Source organism: Erinaceus europaeus, chromosome 4, assembly GCF_950295315.1.
Source record: "Erinaceus europaeus chromosome 4, mEriEur2.1, whole genome shotgun sequence".
NCBI classification, from domain to species: domain Eukaryota; kingdom Metazoa; phylum Chordata; class Mammalia; order Eulipotyphla; family Erinaceidae; genus Erinaceus; species Erinaceus europaeus.
The window spans coordinates 47,198,708-47,223,834 of record NC_080165.1 but is presented as its reverse complement, the minus strand read 5'-3'; the positions used below and the strand labels follow the sequence as shown (position 1 = coordinate 47,223,834).

General features: G+C 40.4%; 1 protein-coding gene across 2 annotated transcripts; it reads left to right on the top strand.

Moving 5' to 3' along the window:
* Nucleotides 1–1,290: 1,290 nt before the first annotated feature.
* Nucleotides 1,291–24,618, top strand: MYLIP (myosin regulatory light chain interacting protein). Of its 2 annotated transcripts, none has more exons than XM_060189330.1 (7): nt 1,291–1,624; nt 2,656–2,846; nt 16,255–16,440; nt 18,023–18,220; nt 18,407–18,571; nt 19,868–20,288; nt 21,285–21,471. In XM_060189330.1, the coding sequence occupies exons 1-7, from the start codon at nt 1,538–1,540 to the stop codon at nt 21,390–21,392; spliced, it is 1,356 nt and encodes a 451-aa protein (XP_060045313.1). In that variant the 5' UTR covers nt 1,291–1,537; the 3' UTR covers nt 21,393–21,471. The 2 variants fall into 2 exon arrangements, with proteins under 2 accessions (XP_060045313.1, XP_007539332.1); XM_007539270.3 differs by lacking the exon at nt 21,285–21,471 and adding an exon at nt 23,063–24,618 and having other exon boundaries at nt 1,292–1,624.
* Nucleotides 24,619–25,127: the final 509 nt, after the last annotated feature.

Genomic DNA, 25,127 nt, shown 5'->3' with positions numbered 1-25,127 from the left:
GAGGTGATACAAGACCAAGATATTTCACCAGCACAGTGTGGTGAGGTGTATACATAACACACAAAGAAGATGGAGTGCACATGTCTGTTTGAGTAGTGGCGCTGTTACCCATAGCTGACTTCAGAGTATAAAACAGTGGTATGAGCTCTTTGGAGTTCCATTCTGCTTTTTTAATAGGGCAGAAATACTAGCAACTCAGGAAAAGGAATGGCGACAGGAGAAGCCATTGGCAGAACTGGCATTACACATGTCCTTATACATGTCATTCACATGCTTCAGTGAACATTATGGCTCTTCATAATAATGACAAAAAGCAGAGCAGACACTGTGGTGTTTTTATATTTTAGTAGGCTTCAGAGAGAAGATGAGGTAAGTTTTCCTACGATCCAAAGCTAAAATCCCATAGACCCAATTCCCCTATACAGCAATCAAAAAGCTAAATAATATATGGCAAAGAGGAACTAGCAGCAAATGAGTGGAGTTGTGTACCTTTAATTACTAGCAACTACTACTCAAGTTGTAACACCTGTTCAGTCCTGAGAAACTTACATTTTGAGACAGGAATAATACCTGTTATCCCTGGGAAAAGAGACTGGCAAAGCAGTGGACACTCAGTATTGAATGAATAAGGTATGAGATAGGATGGGAAACCTGAGAAAGGATCTTAGTGCCCTATTGGTTGTTTTGATTCAACACAATGGGTATTAAAACTCGGGAGAGAATGCATATAGAAGCTCTAGCTTAAATGTTCGGTTTATTTATTGGTCAATGGCAACAAAGTTTTGCAGTAAGATTTTGTTTCTTCAAAGATGAGTTCTTAAGCAAGGATAATAATTGGGGCAAATGCCAATTAGAAAACAGTTTTCTTTGGGTTTTAGGGTCGTTTCCTTTTTTGCTTCCTCACCGACAAAGGTGAAAAGTTGGAGCGACCTAAGCCTTCTTTGGAAGGACAGCAGTTCAGAAGCATAAATCTTTAGTCTTTCAAAATCAGACAGAAAATCGCCCCCGCCTCGCAGCCACGAGAGATCGCTCACTCCTAGCAGCGTCGCCCAGCGGGCAAAAGCAATCGGTGCTTGCTGGGGCCTCCCTCCCCCGCGCAGCACGCAGCGCCCGCAAGCTGCCACCTCCCCTGGCCGCCGGAGCAAATCAGTCGGCGCTGGGAGGAAGGGCCGCGGCTCAGTGGATGCTGCTATTGGCTGGCGAAGCCTCGGAGGAGGGGTGAGACCGTGGTGATTGGCGGGTGTCCCAGCCGAAGGAGGCGGGGTCACTATATTAGCGAAGTCCCTGTCGCGGCGACAGCAGTTGGGTTGCTCGAGTGTGGCGCTGCTTCCGAGACGCGGGGAGCCGGGGAGGCGTGCGAGCTGGCGCGGGGGTGGCGGGGTGGCGGGGTGGGTGCGACAGCCGCGGAGCGCTGGGCAGAGGTCCGCAGAGTCGCAGCCCCCCGAAAGCCACCCTCGCTGGGCTCTGGGCTGGGGTAGAGCGGTGGCGAGGCGACAGCTCCGCGCACACCAGAGAGGAGGCGGCGGCGGCCCCAGCCATGCTGTGCTATGTGACGAGGCCAGACGCGGTGCTGATGGAAGTGGAGGTGGAAGCGAAAGCGAACGGCGAGGACTGCCTCAACCAGGTGAGGGCCAGGGGCCCCCGCAGGGACCAGGAGGCTCGAGGGCCTCGCGGGTGCTCGGTGTTCCAGCGACCTGGCGACGCGGCGGCACTGGCGGACTAGCGAGCCCCGGCGCCCCCTCCTCCCTGCGAACCTGGGGCTCCCCACGAGCCCGGCTGGCGCGCCTGGGGTGCGGGGGATGCGCGCCGTGGGCCTGCCGCCCTGCCCCGCACTTTCAGAGAAGAAGGCTGCCCAGCACACCTGCCGCAGGTGTCTGCGTGATGCCGCCGGTCGGGGCTCCCTGGGGCCTGGCTCTTCCACCTGCGTCCCGGAATGAGGTGGCTGGAGGCGATCCAAGGTCCTTCCGGCTACTCTGCAGACACTCCAGGCCCTTGTCTCTAGCTGCTTCTCAAATGGGCCAGTCGCCTGCACCTCCAGCTCTGGGGAGAGCAAGACCTGCGTTTGGGTCATCTTCTCTCTTGGTTGTCTAAGCAGCATGCGTTTCCTTCGGAGTAAAAGAGGAAAGATTTCAAACAGTGCACATAAGTGTGACAGCTAGCACATTTGATTTCCAGTGACACGCAGTGTTTCCAAATTGCCTAGACCTGATGTGTTTGGATAAATCTCTCGTAAAGCTTAGTTGACACTTGTGGCGTGTTTCCTTGATTTTTTCCCCTCTTTTATCCAGATGGTTAAAACTGTCCAGATTAGAGGCTTTCAAAACAGCTACGCAAGTAGTCCAGGTGGAGGGAATTCCAGTGACTGCAATGCAAAGGAAAAATACTGTGGTTTCCCTTTTCTTTGCAGTTCTGGAAGGTTATTTTTGAAGACTACTCTTCCTGTAACTGGCATGTTCCAGGTATTAAAAGAAGGACAAGCTTGTATGGTATAGCCAGTAATTCAGTATCACTAGAACCTGAGAACTTTGCTCTTTCAACAGGAATTTTAACACAGCCAGATAATGTAAAAAGCAAGAACCTTAGATGAATTTCTTGATTTTGCTTTGACTTACATGCACCATTTATTCATTCATACCGCATGCATTTTTGTTTTAGGTGTGCAGGCGTCTGGGAATTATAGAAGTTGATTATTTTGGACTGCAATTTACGGGTAGCAAAGGTGAAAACTTATGGCTAAACCTGAGAAACCGAATCTCCCAGCAGATGGATGGGCTAGCCCCTTACCGTCTTAAACTGAAAGTCAAGTTCTTCGTTGAACCTCATCTCATCTTGCAGGAGCAGACTAGGTAACGTGACACTAAGATAAACCAATGTCGAATAGACCTTTGATTCCTTCTAGAAAGAGCTAGTGCGCCTTCACAAAGATGTCTAGGGACACATTTGTTTTGCTACAGAGTGAGTGGGTTCATAAACAAGATTTCTGTAGCACAGCCCTTTTGTTGAGGTGAAGAGGAGCTACATTGACCTGGCATAGGTTTTCCAACTCATCCTTTGTTTTATTTTGTTTTGTCTTGTTTTTATAAACTGGGAGCAGGGAATGAATTCTCAGGAATATTTGTAATCAGTAACACAACACCAAGAAGAGAAAAGAAATGAAAAAGAAAGAAAAGGCCTGACTTCCTGATAGTAGCATCTAATGCCCGATAGTAACCTCTGCCTCAGCAATGTTACTATAGGTCATTGTAGATTGCTCTAACAGAAAGCAGGAAACAGTTCCTCCTAGTTCCCTTAAACTTGGTCAACTTCTTTAGCACAGTGTCAGATTACAGAGTGTACTAAAGAACTTTGTCAAATTTAAAGCAGACTTTCAAAAGTTTTTAAGCCTCTCAAAAACTTAGAAACTGATTTTAAGGCCAGTGTTGCCAAAGTCTCACCCATAGATAGACTGCACACATGTGTTTAGATGATTGATTTTTCTCTTCTAAAAACTCATTAGTCATGGTTAACAACTGGAGCATGTGGTTTCTTTCTTCAAACAGAAAATGTTTTCTTCACTAGACTGTTTTACTCAAGGATAAGCTAAGAAATTAATATTTTATGTTTATCTCTGAAATACAAGAAACCTAATCTTATAATAGCATCGGGGTGGGCAGAACACACATCTATTTTTAAACACAGCAAACTTTGGATTTAAGTTCTGAGGCTTTTTGTTTGGAAATGTGCCATACACATGAACAGTGTGAGTGGAAATTTTGTGTGATGATGAGTGAACATATCATTTGAGTGTTGATAACATGCCATTTTATTGTTGTCATTTTCCAAAGAACTACTAGAAGCCTGTTTTGAAATACTATTATTTGAATTTGAAATCTCGGGTTTGGGTTTTCCTTTACAAGAGGTTTTAAGTGGTGAAATGTCTTATTTCTGAAGCAAAGTATTACATTGAATTCTCAGTGCTCCTGAAAGTAAATACCCTGCAAAAATTGTCCAGCCTTTGTATATTCAGGATGTTTTAGCCATCTTTGTTAAGGTGGACCAGGACTACCGAACTCCAATTCACAAGTACACTACATATGACTATTGAGTTAAGATTGTTGCATTATTGAAAGCCGCCAGTAGTGGTAGACAACTAGAACATGTGGTTTCCTTTCCAAACAAAATATTTGAGGTGTTTTTGTTGTGTTTATACTTGGTGCTGGATTGAAGTGACCAAGTAGTGGCTCAGCATAAACACACTCTTATCCAGGGTTCGAGTTGCAATATCTATACATATGCTGAAGTGGTGCTCTGGTCTCAGAGAGCTCTCATAAAGTAAATAATATCCTTTAAAAAGCTTCCAGATTGGGGGTCGGGTGGTAGCACAGCGGGTTAAGTGCATGGGTTAAGCGCACGTGGCGCAAAGGTGCAAGGATCCCGGTTCAAGCCCCCTGCTGGCTCCCCACCTGCAGGGGAGTCGCTTCACAGGTGGTGAAGCAGGGCTGCAGGTGTCTATCTTTCTCTCCCCCTCTCTGTCTTCCCCTCCTCTGTCCATTTCTCTTTGTCCTATCCAGCAACTAATGACATCAACAATAACAATACCCACAACAAGGCTACAAAAACAAGGGCAACAAAAAGGGGGAAAGATTCATGGTGCAGGCACTGAGCCCCAGCAATAACCCTGGAGGCAAAGAAAAAAAAAAGCTTCCAGATTGCATTTCAGTGTGATAATTTGTAGTCAAGAGGAAAGCAATATATAACACAAATAATAGAGTTTACATTATGACATGTCATAAATTTGTAATCATTTCAGTGCCTCTAATATACAAACCTATTTCAATAATGCAGACTTATTTTTTTTAAGCTTGAAGGTCCAGATACAAGATTTGAACAGTGACTGTAGTCATAATAATACATATATTTATGAAGACATTCAGACTTTTAGAATTTACTATTACGTGGTTTTCGCCTGTGCTTTTCTGTAGTTGAGTTAATACCTATTACCATCCATTTTATTCATTTAAGAAATAGAGACATTTTATGAATTAGAATTGGGATCATATTCCCTAATTTATTGACTCAATTGACTTTGACTCCTGAGACTTATACTTAATAGCATTCAAAGAATACACATACCTAGTTAGACTAGATACTTTTAATTGATTTTAATTCCTTTTGAAATATTACTGACAAATTATTGAGATGTAAAATTTCAGTTGCTTTTGAAATACTGGATTTAGAGCCAGCAAGATAGCTCAACTACCAGGGTTCCTGCTTTACTGCTTTACCCAGGTTTGAGCCCAACACCCACCTAGAGAAGTTTCAGTGCTGTGGTGTCTTTCCCTCTCACTCACCCTCTTATTTATATCATATCATATGAACTTGTTTTTTGGATTTATCTGAAATACAGAATTTTAGGAAAACGTCACCTAGAGTTTATGTAGTATTCCACTTTAATAGCTAGGTAATACAGTTTGTAATTTTTATTTGTACCTTTTGATTAGGATCAGAGATTGTAATGGGTCTAGTGTAATTACAACTAATATCTTTATATGCAAATACTGTAGAACAAAAATACTTAATTTCCATTAATGTTAGTAAGATGAAACTAGTAGCACAATAAACATTTTGATGTTTAATTTTTGTCATTTATGTAAAATGATGTGGAAATAAAATATGTGCATGCGGTAAATAAACTCAGCTTTGCAGTCCAGTTTTAGAAGCTGCTTTTTTTTTTTTCTTTTTCTTTTTTTTACTGTTTCAAAGTCATGAGGGAACATTTAGATTTAGTATATAAGAAGTGGTTGGGCAGTTTATTAAATAGTACTGTATTTCTTGGCCAAGTTGTCCTATGTGGTCAATTAGTGTAGTCTGCTCACAGTATAACTGGGAAACAGTTTATTAATTCATATCAAATTAATGATTTTTATGTAAGAATGAGGAACAAGAAAGAGCCCATATGGGGGATGGGAAGTGGGGTAAGTCCTCTATTTGGGGTGAGTTCATGTTTGCTACCACCTATTAGAGATTTATGTATCTGTTCTAAAAATAGACATTTTTGCTTTTGCTTTCTCCCCACATTATTGTCCCAAATACATTTCTTTGAAAATAGAAAAAAGCATGTTAAGTGTCTGCTGCATAGCTTAATACAAAAAGTTAATCGAGACTCCAATTTTGCCTAGTTAAAGATTTGGTTCTTTAGCCAGATTATGTTTGCTCTTAAATAGGAATCTTGAAAGTAACCTGAGAGTCTTAGGCTCAGGTGGCACATTTCAGAGATGGAAGCAGCAGGTATTATCAGCAGATGTTTGCCATATTATCAATTAAAACTAAAAGTGAAGCTAATATATTCTGGAAGTAGATATGAAATAATTGAAATTCTTGCATTCACAGCAATTTAGACCATATTTTGTCAACGCTTCAAAACTAAAGATTAGAGAATTATATGCTCCATTTTCAGAGACCTAATTATCTCATGCACGGCCAGTAAAGTAATTTTTCTCCTAATTTTGCTACATTTTAGCAGAGCTCTGTGATCTTTGCCAGAGTTAGCATTGTTTTGCTAAGACTCACCTACACCTGAATTCTCTTTTCCTAGAAAAAACACAAATGACTCCGTGAGTCCTGAACTAGATGCTTGAAGCAGTGCTTTGATCCTGAATTATAAATGATCAAGATTTCAGTGGAACAACAGTGAGGGGTTTGATTAGTTCCCCTTGTCCTTCAGATCTTGGCCTCAATGTCTCTAGAAAACTTTCTGTAGGCCTGTTGGTGAAACTAAACTCACCCTGGACATGGTATAGATTTTCTTTATGTCATTTAATGAACATGTGACACTATATTTACTTAAGTGACAGCTTCTTTATGGTCAGTCTCTCTAACAATATAAAGTCCTTTAGACAGGTGGCAGGTCAATTTTGTATCCTCAGTCTATTTGCATAAATAGTTATTGAATCAAGTTAAGAACTTGGCAGGGGAGAGTTGTGAGGAGGGGCTAACTGACATACTGAATATTATTTTTTTTTTAAACTGTCACTTTTTTCTTAATATTTATTTATTTATTCCCTTTTGTTGCCCTTGTTGTTTTATCGTTGTAGTTATTATTGTTGTTATTGATGGATAGGACAGAGAGAAATTACAGAGAGGAGGGGAAGACAGAGGGGGAGAGAAAGACAGACACCTACAGACCTGCTTCACCGCTTGTGAAGCGACTCCCCTGCAGGTGGGGAGCCGGGGGCTCAAACCAGGATCTTTATGCCTGTCCTTGCACTTTGCACCACCTGCGCTTAACCCACTGCACTACTGCCCAATTCCCCATACTGAATATTCTTATAGCTATTAAAACAGTTTCAGGTTTGCTTCTATATAAACTGAGAAGTTGAGACGAAGAAATCTTGCCATTGAAGAAATGTTGCAGTGATTGTTCTTGGTTCAGTGCTTGACATTTCTTTTAACCTTCTTCCATTCACCTCCTCCACCTCACCTTGGACTATTTACTTATTGTGGGTATTTATTCTTCCTGACATGAACTACCACTTGCCTAGATCACTTCTGAAACTCTGATAGTTTTCAAGCTAAAATCTTACATAATTTTAACTAATTTGTAGATCCTGGATACTTACTAATCCAATGTATCCCTGTTTCCCAACAAAGATCAGTTATACATGTGAAAATCTATAGAAAATGGCATCATTGAATGTGATTACCTACAGAGTAAGTGCCACATTCAGTCTATAGGCAGCTTGAATATATGATCATCTCAAGCACAGTCAGAGCTGAATCACACTGAACCTACCCATTGTCTGTCACTATGTTCAGAGACTTAAAGCAATGTCAGCATTGGTATAGGTTGTTTACATAATTTGCTCCTGTGTGACTCAGGGTGGTTAGGTTCTGTAAGATGCTGCTGCAGCAGTATTTACCTGTTTTAAAAGTATCATTTATATATTTTTTTCTTTATCAGAGACAGTAAGAAATCGAGAGGGAAGGAAAGATAGAGAGGAAGAGAGAAAGACACCTGCAGCAGTCTTTACCACTCACAAAGCTTTTCCCCTGCAGGAGGTGGGGACAGGGTGCTTGAAACTGGGTACTTGTGCATTGTAACGTGTACTTAACCAGGTGCACCACTACCCAGACCTGCATTTATATTTTTCATAACAAGTGCATGCCTAAGAGTGGAATCTTGACACCACTTCTCCCATGTTCAAACACAGAATATGCTCAAAGGTTTTGTTTTTTTAAGGCTAAGACAGACTTGTATGTGCTGCACCCAAAGTAAATATTAGTCATATTTATGAATTCTAGTTTATCTACTCAGTTTCTATTTTTTGCTAGAATATAAATGTTTATCTTAGCCATGGACCTCTTTTCAGTCTCTTTAAATATGTGACATTTAAACATTTGTATGAACTCTTAAGAGAACATTGAGAAAGTCTGATTTTTAATGTAATCAAGGTGAACTTTTCATTTTGAATACTTCATTATAAGTAGAATCTATTTTCTCAGGATTATTTTTGCAGCTTGGTGCCTGCACTACAAATCCACTGCACCTGTGGCTTTTTTTTTTTTTTTTTTTGGCTAGGATAGAAATTGAGAGAGGAGGGGAAGATAGGGAGAGAGAAAGATAGACAGCTGCAGACCTGCTTCACTACTTGTGAAGTGACCCCCCCCTGCAGGTGGGGAGCTTGAGCTCAAACTGGGGTCCTTGTGTGGGTCCTTATGCTTTATACTATGTGTGCTTAACCTGATGTGCCACCGCCCACCCAACCCACCCACATAAGTAGAATCTAAATATTTAAATGAAAATTAGTGTCTGGCCAGTGAGATACAGTTAGTTCCAGCACTACCAGGAACATTTATTCTTAGTCACATCCCATTGAAACCTGATCAGACTTCTCTTTCATGTCTCACAGACTCCCACTAATCTGGATAGTTGAGAAAAAGATAGTAATTAAACAGTGAAATTGTCCTCCATTATAGCTTACCTAGGACAGGTATCATTGTAGCAGAATAACATCTTTTTTATTTTTATTTTTTTTAATTTTTAAAATTTTTTTTTATTTTTTAAATATTTATTTTATTTATTCCCTTTTGTTGCCCTTGTTGTTTTATTGTTGTAGTTATTATTGTTGTTGTTGTTGTTGGATAGGACAGAGAGAAATGGAGAGAGGAGGGGAAGACAGAGAGGAGGAGAGAAAGATAGACACCTGCAGACCTGCTTCTCCGCCTGTGAAGCGACTCCCCTGCAGGTGGGGAGCCGGGGTTCGAACCGGGATCCTTATGCCGGTCCTTGTGCTTTGCGCCACCTGCGCTTAACCCGCTGCGCTACAGCCCGACTCCCATAACATCTTTTTTAATTGACAATTTTAATAATTTTATAGGAGTCAAGCGGTAGCGCAACAGGTTAAGCGCACATGGCGCAAAGCTTAAGGATCCTGGTTCAAGCCCCCAGCTCCCCACCTGTAGGTCTGCAGGTGTCCCCTCTCTGTCTTCCCCTCTTCTTTCCATTTCTCTCTGTTCTATCCGGCAACAACGACATCAGTAACAACAATAATAATAACCACAACAACGATAAAAACAAGGGCATCAAAAAGGAAAATAAATAAAATATTTTTTAAAATTAATTTTATTTTGTTTATTCATTTATTGGGTAAAGACTGAGAGAAACGGGGAAGAGGGCTATAGAAAAGGAGAAAGAGACACCTGCAGCACTGCTTCACCACTGGTGAATTTTCTTCCTGCAGGTAGGGGTTGTGGGGTTGAACCTGAGTCTTTGAACACTTTAACACATGTATTCAACTGAGTGCACTACCACCATGGTCCCATAGAATTGTATACGCTCCAGTATTCTTTGGTGTGAGGTTTAGTCACTTTCTAAGTTGACAGTTTCCCTTTTCCATACCCTCCTTAGTTTTTAACTGCTTTGGATGAAATTTATCAGTGATTACTATTTTGTGTTGTAGGGCTTGAGAAAGATCTCCTTAAATTATCATGGAGGTCTTCTGTGTTATTTGACTGTGTAGCAGGATTTTCAGTTGCAAAACCTCCAGAGTATAGTAGATATGACAGTTCATTTTAAGTATTACTGTCCTTTACTTTGGTGCAGTATAGATTCTTTATATAACCTAGACACTAGTCCTTTGCCATTCATATGTTTTGTAAACATAATTTCTCCTGTGACTTGGCTGTATTCCTGATGTCTTTGATTAGAAGTTTTTTGTTGTTATTTCTGGTGAAATGTATCCATTTTCTTTTATGGGTTTTCCTTGCTTACATTATGAGAAATCATTGCCAGCTCTCAATTTATGAAGATACTCTGAGAGTGCCGAGCTGGTGTAGTGGCTCTGCCCATGGACTTGAGGCAGACAGAGCTTCAGGTTCAAAGCCTGTCCTCACCAGAAGCCGGTGGTTCACCACTCTGGAGAAAGAAAAAAAAAAAAAAAAACAACTCTATTCTGTTTTTATTCTAAAAGTGCTTTGATTTAGCTTTTACTTTTAAGTCTATGATTCATTTTGTACTGATTATTTGTGACACCAGAGTTTAAAACAGAAACATTCTTATAGTAAATCTGCTTTGTTCTCATAGTTTTCGAATATAATTTGGCAGTCATGACTGGGTTTAAAATAAACTGATGTGGTTAAATGACTCATTGTCTTGAGGCATTTAGAAGGTGGGCTCCTCAGTAGACATTGAACTAAATAAAAGGGCACCAGCAGTTACTAATCATGGCCAGTTTCAGTTAAGTCTTTGAAAGAAATACAGTTGGGATTGGAGAGTTTTTCAAAATAACTACTTAGCCACTTAATTAAATTAATTAATTAATTAGTCACTGGCTTTACCATTTGGGGCCAAATATTTCAGCTTGATAGGGAGAGAGACATAGGAGAGAGGGAAAGATACCTCATGACTGAGGCTTCCTTCAGCGCATGGATGCTGGACTTGACTCTGGGTCGCATGCATGGCAGAACAGCTGCACTATCCAAGTGGGCTATTTTGCTGACCCTATTTAGCTATTTAAGGGATGCGTTAGGTTGCTCATATTTTAAGTTAGCAGTGAATACAGATGTGTATGTACTTTGCTCTTGTGCCACAAAAGACTCTTTAACTGGAAGGCAGTAGTTCATGATTAGCAGGAATACAACTCCCAGTTGGTTTGCAGAAAGTTTTGCTCTGATTACTAGATGATTCCTTTAAGGGACAAATCCATGTTGAGAGGAGAGTTCTTAAAAGATAAATGATATTACTTCATCCCCTAAATTTATGGAAAGGAATTCATTTTTAAAATAGTGGGAGTATTCAATTGCTTTGAAATAATAATATATTAAGAATGTGAAAAAGTTTAACTCAAGTTTTGCATATCATTTCTTGTCTTCATAGTGCTACCGAAAGTGTAAATTCACTTGTACCTTAATGAGTTTCCTGCTAACCCTCTGCATTCCAAAATGTTAGCTGTAAATTAGAGTTATACGTGTTCTTAGTAACTCCATAAAGCTTGAAGAATCATGAATTTTGGGAAGAATGTTTAGAAAGTGCAGTGTGAGCTTATGCCTGTAGGACACATTCACAGACATTTGATTAAGACAACTATTTCTTTTCCACTGGCTATCTTTCTGTTTCTGATTTGAACACTTAAATTGAATTAGATAAGCAATGCTCTTTTGACCTTTAGGGAAAACAGTTCACTGGCTGAACTTCTTTCACTACATCTGCTAGTTTTGATATTATTGATAATCTTTCCTCTACATGAAAAGAAGGGGGAAATCAAGGAGATAAATACAAACCAGCTTGTTCAAGACGATATAATAGGAGAAAATACTTGATTCAAAGCTACCCTAACTACTGGATTCCTTCTTGAAAGATGTTTCTTCATGCTCTGCCATCTTTCCACTTGAAAAGAGAACATTAAATAGTCAGCTGATGGCTCCACACAGTTGGCGACCTTTGCTGTCACTGCTCCTTAATACTGTTCTGGAGAGCAGAAGCTTTTCATCCAAAAGCCAGTTTGTAGCTAGACTTACCTTGCTAGAAAAATGTTCCTTTATGCTGAAAGGGTATAAGTTTCATCTAGACAAACTATCAAATAATGTTCACCATGTAACCCAAGTGCAGGCCTTAGCAGTGAGGTAGTGCATGAGAAATAATCTGTGGACTTGAAATGAAAAGGTTGTTTTATAGTCACAGACCTACAAAATGCAGTAAGAATCTTAACAGAAAGTTAGGAGGAGGATTTTTTTTCCCCCCGTGTGCAAGGTGTTGATTGTAGTCTAATGTAGAATGTGGAGTGATTTTTGTCAGCTGTTTCCAGAAGTAGATGTACCTCTCCAGAACTACCCACAAGATAGTTGGGGACATTGAGGAAGAGACTCTGGATTGATTTTGAATCTCTACCCTGCACTTCTCTCTGTCCTCTACCAACCCTCTCATCATTGCCCAGGCTTCACTGCTCAAAGAGAGAGAGAGAGAGAGAGAGGGAGGGAGAGGGAGAGGGAGAGAGGCAGGCTGAGACCACAAGCACAGCATTGAAGATTCCTCCAGCGTGGTTATACTTTCTTACTGTGATGTCTTCATAGGGACTTTGAAGAGAAAAACTGCAGTATTTCGTATTTTGATCTTATATAATGCACAGAATGTTGGATGTAAATATCTCTTTGTTATAGAGAGACTACTGGCTCTTGCCAGCCTGACATTTTTGAGACACTCAATAGAGTCCTCCCTTTAATTTCCAGTCTCTCTTTCTCCTATTTCTTTTTCTGACATCTCTCATGTTATACCTTTGAGTTGGAACATCAGACACAGAGAAGTATATAAATAAGAACACGGTTGAGAACTTGAATATCACACTTGACCAAGGTGAAGAGCTGAACTTATGTAGCATTTATAGCTTTACTAATGAGTGAAATTCTGTTAATATAAAGAATAATGTAGCACTTAAGTATGTTTCAAGAAGTATCAACGAAATAAACTATAATGTAGGACAGTCTACATGTGGTAGTATTGATGCTTTATTTAAACCTTGGGCAATAATACAGTGCCTTCTTCTTCTTCTTCTTCTTCTTCTTCTTCTTCTTCTTCTTCTTCTTCTTCTCCTTCTCCTTCTCCTTCTCCTTCTCCTTCTCCTTCTCCTTCTCCTTCTCCTTCTCCTTCTTCTTCTTGCGTTTGCCCTTCTTCCGTAGCCAGTCAACAGCGTCAGGTTGAGCCTGATGTAAAGTTTCGAGACCTCCTTTGAATCTGGAGAGGTGGCAGTCGTTGACTATGTGGGTCATAGTCTGTCTGTTGCCGCAGGGGCAGTTCGGGTCGTCTCTGGCTTCCCAGCGACGGAACATAGCGGCGCACCAGCCATGGCCTGTTCGATAGCAATTGAGGAGGGCCCAATCATAACGTGCTAGGTCAAAGCCGGGTTGACGCTTGCAGGGGTCTGTGATGAGGTGTTTGTTCTTTACCTCAGCTGACTGCCAACTCTGTTTCCAAGAGTCTGGAACAGAGAAGTTAAGTGTAGGCGTAGGGGACCATATTGGGTGATGAGACATCAAGCGTTGGACAGGGTGGGCGAAGATATCCGCGTATATTGGCAGGTCCGGTCGAGCGTAGACGTGGGAAATGAACTTAGATGATGCTGCATCCCGACGAATATCTGGCGGGGCGATGTTGCTGAGAACTGGCAGCCATGGAACCGGGGTGGAATGGATGGTTCCAGAAATTATCCTCATGGAGGAATATAATTTGGAATCGACCAAGTGGACATGGGGGCTACGGAACCATACTGGGGCACAGTATTCTGCAGTGGAATAGCATAATGCCAGAGATGATGATCGTAGTGTGGAAGCGCTCGCGTCCCATGAGGAGCTGGCCAGTCTTGCAATGATGTTATTCCTCGCGCCCACCTTTGCTGCAGTTTTTATGAGATGTTTGTGAAATGACAGAGTGCGATCGAGAGTAACGCCAAGATAGACTGGCTGGGCTTCATGCCGGATTCTCGTATCGCCAAGCTGCACATTAAGCTCACGCGAGGCCGAGGCATGGTGTAGATGGAAAACAGATGATACTGTTTTTGCAGTGCTAGGGATTAGTCGCCATTTTTTACAGTAATCAGATATCAGAGACATGTCTTTCATGAGTGTTTCCTTGAGGATATCGAACTTGGATGCCTGAGTTGCACAGCAGATGTCATCGGCATAGATGAACTTCCTTGAAGAAGTTTCTGGGAGGTCATTGATGTAAATATTAAATAGCGTAGGAGCCAGAACAGAGCCCTGGGAGAGGCCACTTGAGACAAGTCTCCATCTGCTAGACTTGTCACCCAGATGCACCCGGAATCTTCTGTTTTGGAGAAGAAACGATATGGTGCCTGATACAGTGCCTGAGGCCCCAGAGGACAAAAGTTCAATCCCAAGCATATAGAAGTGAGAAGCAGCACCCTAGTACCCTTCCCTGTCTCTCTATTACTTGAAAGTAAATAAGCAAATCTATTTCAAAAGAATCTTGGGCAATACAGATTGGTAGACAACACAATCTGGATTTTTCTCTGCATTTCTAAGAATGACATATCTATTAGCAAATGAGAAATAGTGTTGTACACAACCAGGAGAGGCTCACATAAACTGAAGTTATCATGAGAGTATGATTACAGACAATAGGCAACTTTACATATATGTGTAGAGCTCTAAAGTTAGAGGCCCTCAAGAAGTTAGCTTACATACAACAAATTAGAAATTAAAATATGCCAAACACTGTAACAGAGGAATGAATGAACCAATGGCCTTCAGAACACAGGATGCGGAAACAGAGCCATGGACCATCTTGACTTCTCCAAGAAGAGGAATTGTTCCTTCCTGGGTGATAGCAGCTGGAGGGAATGACAAAATGTAATGACTAGAAAGTTGCGGACTCCAGGAAACTGATAACTGTGTTTCTTGGGCAGAATGGAGATCACTTGAAGGATTTTAGAGCAGAAAAATGGTGAGTTTTTTTGAGAAACAGAGCTTGGAAGGTGGATTAGCATAAAGTCTAGGAGAAAACAGCTTAGAGCATAGGAGGAATTATAAATTCCGATAGTAGAGATGAAAGTAGGACAGAGGACCTAAAAACTGGAAGAATGAAACTGATTTTAAAGTGTTTTCAGACACAGAAAAGTGGAAATAAGTTAAGAGTCAAAAATGAGTTTATGGGCTAATAGTGAGTCCATGATTTCCAGTGGGAGGAAAAAATAATCTAGAAAGGCAACAATGAGTTTGATTTTGACTGAGCTGAAATTGGAATACTGAAGAAAACATTCTAATAGAGAAGTCTATAAAGAGTTGGATATTTGAATATAATTCTTAGAAAAATTGACACAAAGACCAAAAATATGGGACTCATTTATATAAAAGTGAGATTCATAAGATCAGTTCCTTGACAAGATAAAGGGTTTTTTTTTTCTTTTTCTCTTTTGTAAGATTGATTGACTGATTTTGAGAATGATGGAATGAGAAGAGGGGGAGAGAGAGAGAGATGACTAGAGCACTACTCAACTCTGGCTAAAGGTGGTACCGGGGTTTGAACCTACAGTCTCTGAGGTCTCACTCAGGGTTGCAAGTTGATGCTCCAATAGGTTTAGCTGTCTCCCCAGTCCCAAAGGCTTTTTTCTAACATAATCTCTTTCAAAAATGAGAATACCAGAAGCATACAAAATTCTTTTTACACTTTGTAATTTGAATGTTACTGAGTTGATCTTACATTTATTTGGCTTTCACTTTTTATACTAGAAAAACTGAATCCTTAGACTATTTTTTCAATATTTGTGATAGGAAAGATTTAATACTGGTAAGCATTTTCAGTTTGACTTTTTTTTTTTAAAATAATTTTACGGTCTTTTTTGTAAAAATCTTTTTATATTTATTTATTTCCCCTTTGTTGTCCATGTTGTTTTTTTAATTGTTGTAATTATTATTATTGTTGTTATTGATGTCATTGTTGTTAGATAGGACAGAGAGAAATGGAGAGAGAGGAGGGGAAGACAGAGAGGGGAGAGAAAGATAGACACCTGCAGGCCAGCTTCACCACCTGTGAAGCAACTCCCCTGCAGTTGGGGAGCTGGGGGCTCCAACCCATATCCTTACACCAGTCCTTGTGCTTTGCGCCACGTGTGCTTAACCCGCTGTGCTACCACCAAACTCCTTTTAGTTTGGCTTTTTTAAGTAATCTGTTTTTCTACTTAACAAGGGATTGTGAAACTACTGAGCAGGTTGACTTTGCTGTCCTGTGAGCCTCCAGCACAGCCTCATCCTTGTGTTGTCCTGCAGGCATATCTTCTTCCTGCATATCAAGGAGGCCCTCCTGGCAGGCCACCTCCCATGCTCCTCAGAGCAGGCTGTGGAACTCAGTGCCCTCCTGGCTCAGACCAAGTTTGGAGACTACAACCAGAACACCGCCAAGTATAGCTTTGAGGAACTATGTGCAAAGGAGCTCTCCAGTGCCACCTTAAACAGGTGAGTCTGTACATAAGGTTCGTGTTTATAGTCATAGTTCTATCACAATTACAAGCATTTCCGGAAGAAAATAAATCTGTAGTATATACAGATAATTTGTGAGGTGAAGACTAGACCATAGCCCATTTTTATCAGTGAGTTTCTACAGACTCAGCCTTTCCTTTGAGAAATTTATAAACACAAAACATAATCTGCAGAATTATTGTCTTTATTTGAAATGCTATATAATTTGTATGGCCTTTCAAGAATGCAGATCTCCTAAAATAAAAATTTCTACCAATATATTTTCTTCTCCCTAGCAAGTACTAAATCAGGTTGCCTAAAATAGGCATCTTATTTCTCTATTCCTGTATCATCAAGTGACCCCAGATTTTAGTGACTTAGAACAGCCAGCATGGAACAAGGGAGATAACTCAGCAATATAGCTCATGCCTTCCTTACCTTCATGTGTGAGACACACACACACTGCATGAAACAGCAGAACAGTGGTCTCATCTCTCTCTAGCAGTTAAAAAACAAACATCTTTTTTGTTTTGTGGTTTAGGAATCTGTCCGTAGCTAGGCTGAATTCTCTGGCTCAAGATCTCTCACAGGATTTCAGTCAAGCTGTTAGTGAAGTTTTTACTTTCGTTTGGAGTATCCACTGAGGGAAGGATCTACTTGCAGGTTGACTAATGTGGCTTGCTGACAAGCCTTAGCCTTTTTCATCACATGGGTCTCTCAATGGGGCTGTTTTATAATATAATGGCTGACTTCACCCAAGCAGGCCATCCAGGGCAGAGTAAGAGAAAAATGGCAATGCAGAAGCTAAAAGTCTCATTGTGACTTAGTCTCAACTGTATGTGATGATGGTGACATTTGATCTTTTCTGTCATATATTCTGTTCATTAGAAGCAAGACATTAATCCAACCTACACTCAAAGGATGGAAATTAAACAAAACCTTGAATACCAAGAGATAGGAATCTCTAAGGATTATACTGGAGGATTAGCTGCAGTAGATCAAATGAATCCTTTATGCAAACCATTTAATCAGACCCTTATAGTAATACAACATGATTTATTAATGTACATGAGAAGTTCTACATACTACAAATTTCTGGGTTTGTATTCTGCGAAACCAGACCTTGGGCATGCATAATCTCATTGCTCTTGGGTCACTTTTTCACCCGGATAGAGTGGCTGCAGAGATAGCACAGCACAAGAGCTTCTTTCAGTGCTGTGGTACTTCCCTGTGGTGTGCTAGGACGCAAACCTGGGCTGTGTGCATAGGAAGGCATATGCCCAACCTAGAAAGAAATCTTTCAGGCTCCTAGAGTTCTTAGCTATATGCTTTTAGATCTTATTCATAATTCTTCAAGTTCATCTCTGTTCCCTAATATTTCTACTGAATATTTAATAATTTTCATCTTGAACAGGTATTATATGTTTGCTCAATAAGTGAAGCAACAGTTATAAATATGTTGTTTATTAAAAATATGAATAATACAAAACAAGTGATCTATAAATGACAATATCAATATAATTCACTAGTGAAATGGAAGTTAATCTCACTGCACTCTTCTCTTTTTGGTATACTGCAGCATTGTTGCAAAGCATAAAGAACTGGAGGGAACCAGCCAGGCTTCAGCTGAATACCAGGTTTTGCAGATTGTGTCAGCAATGGAGAACTATGGCATAGAATGGCATTCTGTGAGGGACAGTGAAGGACAGAAATTGCTCATTGGGGTTGGACCTGACGGCATTTCAATTTGTAAAGAAGACTTTAGTCCAATGAATAGGTAACTACTCTACCACCCCCCCTTCCTCCTTTTTCCTACCCATCCACTCCTTCACAACCCCCCTTTCTGGTTAGAAAATAAACACATGGATACTTTCATAACTGGGCCATATGCATACCAGAGTCCTACAGAGTTACACAGGGTGAAAAATCTTTCTCTGCCCACTTATCTCTTTTGTTCTCACAGGATTGCTTACCCTGTGGTTCAGATGGCCACTCAGTCAGGAAAGAATGTGTACCTGACTGTCACCAAGGAGTCTGGAAACAGCATCGTACTCTTATTTAAGATGATCAGCACCAGAGCAGCCAGCGGGCTATACCGAGCAATAACAGAGACACATGCTTTCTACAGGCAAGTACTGTGATGTTCCCCTAGGGTCTTGCCATAGCCCATAACCTAAGTTTCAGTGCTACTTTGTTCACTTGACAGCAAGGCTTCTACTGTCTTGTTACATTGTTGTGTTGATGAATCTTGTATAGCATTTAAGAAAGCAGCCACTTGGGGCCAGGTGGTGGTGCACCTGGTTGAGGGCACATGTTACAATGGGCAAGGACCCAGGTTTGATCCCCTGGTCCACACCTGTAGGGAGAAAGCTTCACAAGTGGTGAAGCAGGGCTGCAGGTGTCTCTCTGTCTCTCTCTTTGCCTATCATCCCTTTCCCTCTCGATTTCTACCTGTCTCTATCCAATAAATAAATAAAGATAATAATAAAAAAGAAAGCAGCCACTTTTGGACATTTAGCTTCTGCTATGGAAGTGGAATTTTTTTTTTAGTGTTTTTATTTATTGGTTATTGGATAGACACAGAAATTGAGAGGGGAGAGGGAGATAGAGCGGAAAGAGAGACACATGCAGGTGAGGATCAGGCTTGAACCCTTGCACATCTGTGTGTTTTAACCATGATGTGCTGCCACTTGCCCCCCTCAGTGGAATCTTGATTAACACTTCTCTGCCATTCCCATAGCAAGTGTGTCTACATGTGCTGTAGACACATTCTGCTGCTTATTTCATACTCTCTCAGAACACCTCTTGTCTTCCAGACCTGCTCAGCAGCTTCTCCCATCATTTCTTGGCAGGATGATATAAGTCTTCTCTTCTTCCTGGTAGAGATGTTCTCCCAATTCTCACTATACATACATAGTAAGGAATTTCTTTTTAATAACCAGATTAATGTTCTCATTTCAGAGTAGAGTGCTTTAAAGTAGAATTTTGATTTCATTCAAATAATTGGAAACTTAAAGACAGGGAATTTAATTATATTAAAGTTGGCACAAATTGTGAAGCAGAGTGGAGTGTTTGTAGAACATTTATATTTTTAGTATAAAGGCAAGATTTCAAAGAAAGAAGCCCTTTTTTGCCATAAGCTACTTTGGACATAGCTCTTCTCTGCAGAGGTGTACACTCACTCTTTCCTATATTTATAAGTTTTAGCAGAATTGCTCTGGAGACACTTAAGAAACAAGAATAGAATCACTGAAATAGTTAACACACATAAAACTTTTGTGTTGACTGGGTGTGTTACTTCCAAGCAGGCAAACAAGAATATTAAATGGAGATATGAATATTCTTATTCACAGCAGAGCTTACAAATCTGAGTCATGGAAATACCAAGCTTGTCAGTACTGAAATGTTCAATCTCTCCCCATAGATGTGACACGGTGACCAGTGCTGTCATGATGCAGTATAGCCGGGACTTGAAGGGTCACTTGGCATCTCTGTTTCTGAATGAAAATATTAACCTTGGCAAGAAGTATGTCTTTGATATTAAACGAACCTCAAAAGAGGTCTATGACCATGCCAGGAGGGCTCTATACAATGCTGGTGTGGTAGACCTTGTTTCAACAAGCGATCACAGCCCTCCAAACTCTCCCTTAAAGTCCACGGAGAATGGCCTCAACTGCAACACCTGTGAGGGCCTCAGCTGCCAGCAGACCAGAGCCCTCCAGGAGAAACTGAGAAAGCTGAAGGAAGCCATGCTGTGCATGGTGTGCTGTGAGGAGGAGATCAACTCGGCCTTCTGTCCCTGTGGCCACACCGTGTGCTGTGAGAGCTGTGCCACCCAACTCCAGGTGAGGGAGTGTCAGTTGTCCTGTCATCCTAGCCACTCTCCACCCCTCAGTTACTTGTAAATATAGGGCTGGAACTACTCGCTAGTGCACTACTAAGTATGTCTCTCTCTTCCTGGAAAAGGTCTTTGGAAATATTTTGGGTTCTTTATTTTTATTTACTTATTTATTTATTTATTTATTTATTTTTTCCTTTTGTTGCCCTTGTTGTTTTTCATTGTTGTTGTAGTTATTGATGTCATCATTGTTAGATAGGACAGAAAGAGATATGGAGAGAGGAGGGGAAGACAAAGAAGGGGAGAGAAAGATAGACACCTCAGACCTGCTTCACTGCCTGTGAAAGCTTCTCCCCTGCAGGTGGGGAGCCGGGGACTCGAACCGGGATCCTTATGCAGGTTCTTGCGCTTTGCGCCACGTATGCTTAACCCAGTGCGCTACCGCCCGACTCCCTACTTTTTTAATTTTTATGATTAATAGTAGGTTACAAGTTTGTAGGGCTGCAGGGTATAGTTCTACACAACACCCACTACCAAAATTCTGTGTCCTCACCCTCTCAGTGGTGACTACCATAGTTTGCACAAAGTCTTAGAGACTGTTTCACTTTTTTTCCTTCTTTTTTTTTTCTTTTCCTCCCCTAGGGTCTTGTATTCCAGGTCTAGATTCCACATATGAGTGAAACCATCCAATAGTTGTCTCTTACCTCTTATTTCATTGAGCATAATTACCTCCTGTTCTGGAAACAATACCATCTTTTTTGATTGCAGAGTAGTATATATATATATATTCCAGTCTTTGGCTATGAATAATGTAGCTATGAACATAGGGGTGCATATGTCCCTTTCATTAAGTGTTTATGTGCCCTGTAAAATAAGTATCTAAGAGTGGTATTTCATAAGGCAGTTCCTTTTTAACTTATGGACTATCTATACAGTCTTCCAAAGGGACAGTACCAGCTTGCACTCCCACCAGCAGTGTAATAGAGTCCCTCTTTCTCCACAGCTTCATCAACACCTATCATTTTCCTATTTTGTTGATATCTTGGACCAACATAGTATTTTTATCAACATAACTCCTCAAGGAGACTTTTTTCCAGCATCTGCAAATTAGGTGCCAATTCACAAGATAAAACATCTTATCAGTGAACCAAAGACTGTTCTCCAGAGAGTCAACTCAGCACTTCCTCCCTGTGTTGCTTTCTGTTGTCTGCCACTTAAGAGAATAATCTGTATTATTTACTTAAATATATTTAGAAAAGAATACTTGAGAATTTTGTTTTGTAGTTAATTTATTGAGTTGTTTATTCTGATTATTTATGATTTTTTACTAGTGCTTCTAGGGCCTCTTACTATTATCACTTAGCAAGTCAAACTAATGTTGATATCAATGTTAAAAGTAAGCAAACCAACTCATACATACTGTCTTTCCCATTTTGTACGTTACTCTCATAAGATTTTTTTAAATTCACATTTTAAAAAAAATTTTATTTATAAAATGGAAATGTTGACAAGACTATAGGATAAGAGGGGTACAATTCCCACCCCTAGAACTTCGTATCCCATCCCCTCCCTTGATAGCTTCCCCATTCTTTATCCCTCTGGGAGCATGGACCCAGGATCATTATGGGGTGCAGAAGGTTTAAGGTCTGGCTTCTGTCATTGCTTCCCTGCTGAACATGGGCATCAACAGGTTGATCCATACTCCCAGCCTATCTCTCTCTTTCCCTGGTGGGGCAGGGATATGGGGAGGCAGGGCTCTAGGACACTTCGTTGGGTCGTCTGCCAAGGAAGTCAGGTTGGCATCATGGTTATCATCTGGAACCTGCTCGCTGAAAAAGAGTTAAGATATAATACAGAACAAATTGTTGACTAATCATGAACCTAAAGGCAAGAATAGTGTTAAATTCACATTTATTTCTCAGAGCTGTTTTCCTAAGTATAATTGTGGCTATATGTAAAACTAATCCTAAGTAACATCAAAAGATGCTAATTTCAACTATTTTTAGGGTTACATAATTAGCCAGCAGGATGCCTATGCCCTTCCTAAAAGTAGATTTTGCTACTATGATGAGTCATTTTCCCAGGAGTCGTTATGGATTTGCCTTTTTCCAGTCAAATATTCTGACATTTGTGTCTATAGCTCCCCTTGTGGTTGAAGAAGGCCACATTCCAACAGCCAGCAGGTTCAGGGACACAGTGTCTCCAGAAATCTCATCACTGTTGGCAGTGCCCAACATGACCATGCGGGGACTACAACCTCACTGCATTGCAAGCAGTCTTTAAGGATCACTTTATTTCATGCTCCTTGTTCAGAGTTTGAATAAAATCTAGTTCATGTCTTTCCTTATACATTTCCATATTATTAAATTTTAACCACATACATATACAGAGTATAAGTTTTCAAACCCATTAGAAAGAGGAGCTCTCTGCCACTTGAAAGCTAGGAATACTAGTGACCACAACTTATTTAGAAATGAAAATATGGGGCCAGATGGTGGCACACTTGGTTGAGTGCACATGTTATAGTGCTCTAGGACCAAGGTTCAGGCCCCGGTCCCCACCTCCAGGGGGAAAACTTCACAAGTGGTGAAAGGGCTACAGGTGTCTCCTTGTCTCTCTTCCTCATTATCTTCTCCATACCTCTGGATTTCTCTGTCTCTATCCAATAAATAAATAAGATATATGTTTAAAAAAATGAAAATAAGAGGAATTACAACTAAACTTGGAAAACGCAAATCTTCAAAAGTGTCATCACAGGTACTATTGGTTTCTGTTTTCCAGTCATGTCCTGTCTGCAGGTCGAGGGTAGAGCATGTCCAGCACGTCTATCTTCCAACCCACACCAGTCTTCTCAACCTAACTGTAATCTGATTCCTGCTGCGCACTTACTGGATATGCCATGTTAGCGTGAACTACACTGTGGTAAATGATGAAGGTGATAGATTGTGGAGGAGACAAATACTCCAACACCTATCTGCCATGCAGCATTTAATAAAACGAAAAAGACTACAACAACTTCTTGCAGCTGAAATACACAGTCTGCGTAGAATTGGCACCTCCAGTGGTGAGAACCTGGAAGAGTTCTAGGACACACACATTCCTTGCACGTTCATTCATTTTTATGATCAAGTAAAGGATTAAGGTAAATCTTTAATGTCAGTGAAGTGGCAACATAGCCAAAAATACTGGATACTGTTTAGGGAATGATGTTGTAAATCTCCTTAAAGTGTCTCAAAGTAAGTTTCCTACCTATGGAAAATTTTGTAAGGAATAGTTTTAAGAATTTACTTGGTTCTATTTGTATGGTCATTGAGCTCCAAACATTTTTAATAGGAAAAAAGAAAGAACTTTCTTAAGGAACTAGTCATCATCTTAATGTCATTTCTGTTTTTATAACATGTTCAAGAATGATTGGAAGGCAAAAAACATTTAAAAATCAATTTTGTGACTTTCATGAAGTTGACAACAACGTTGTCATATTTAAAGCAGTCAAGCTAGTGGAAACAGAACTCAATGTGGCAGCTTCCAGTTCTTTTTTTTCCTCCCTCCCCCTCCCCACAGGACTTTCAGTTATAAAATGCTACTGGTCTGGTTATAAGATTTCTGTGGAGTAGTCAAGCACTCCTTATACCTCTCAAATTGGTAGAATATTTTATTTTGAGATTGTAAAGAGACCATGTGTTCCTTGGGGTGGGAGAACAGTGCTGAGATGAATATTGTTCTGTAAGCTACGTGTGGTCATTAGTTCTCCCACTCTAGCTTCACCCAATGGGGTCGCTTTGCTTGAGCTATCAAGCCTTCTATAGCCTTATCACAGGAAAAACTTTATAGTATAGTACTTTTTCCTTTATTTTTTTTTCATTATTTTTTATTTTTAGCTAAATACTTAAGTATTAACTTTTTGGTGTCTCCCTTCCATATATTTTAGAAGGGATTGATTTTTGTTTCTCTTGCTTTGATGTTTTCCACTCCCAGTTGGGCATTTTGATCGCTGGTCAGCTTGTGGGTATTCTAGGCCATCAGAAACCTAGATAACCTTATTGGGTGCAATACTAGCTGTGTTAAAGCTAGAAAACGACACTGTCACTTTACTGAGATTTCTGCGTATACTTTTCATATTGCCTTAATGTAGCAGTAATGTGTTTATGCATTTGTTTCTTTGCACAGACATTTTGTCAGATATTAAAACTCTACTTTTTTATGGCACATATTAGCATATAAGCCTTTATTCCAAGAGGTATTTATTTTTTCACTTGTAAAAAAAAGTTTCCACATAAAGGATATACTATAGGACTTCTGTCTTTTATATTCCAAATAATAAAGAATTTAAAAATAAACAGTGTTTGTGTGGTTAGTTATTGTCACTTAAGCTGGTTTTGTTCATTTAATTTTTTTCATTTTTGTGGTGCCAGACCCTTGTGCTTGTGAAACCCCACTACTCCCTAACTGACTTTTTCAGTCTTCTTATTTCAATAGAAGAGAGACTACAGTGCTGCTTCACCATCTGTGAAACTACCACTGATGCTGTCTGTGGTGATTACATGTGGTGCTAAACCTCAAACCCAGAACTTTGAACTTGGTAAGGCTTGTACTTTACAAGGGGAGCTCTCTCCTGGCCACTAGTTTTATTCATTGCATCATTGTGGTGATTTAATTTGGCCCAATGTCGAAAATTGGTTAAGCACACATAGTACTAAGCACAAAGACCCATGCAAGGATCCAGATTCCAGCCTCTAGGTCCCTACCTGTGTGGTGATACCTCACAAGTGGTGAAGCAGGTCTGCATGTGTGTCTTTTTCTCTGCCCTCTGTGTCTCCCCCTCCCCTCTCAATTTCTCTGTCTTCTT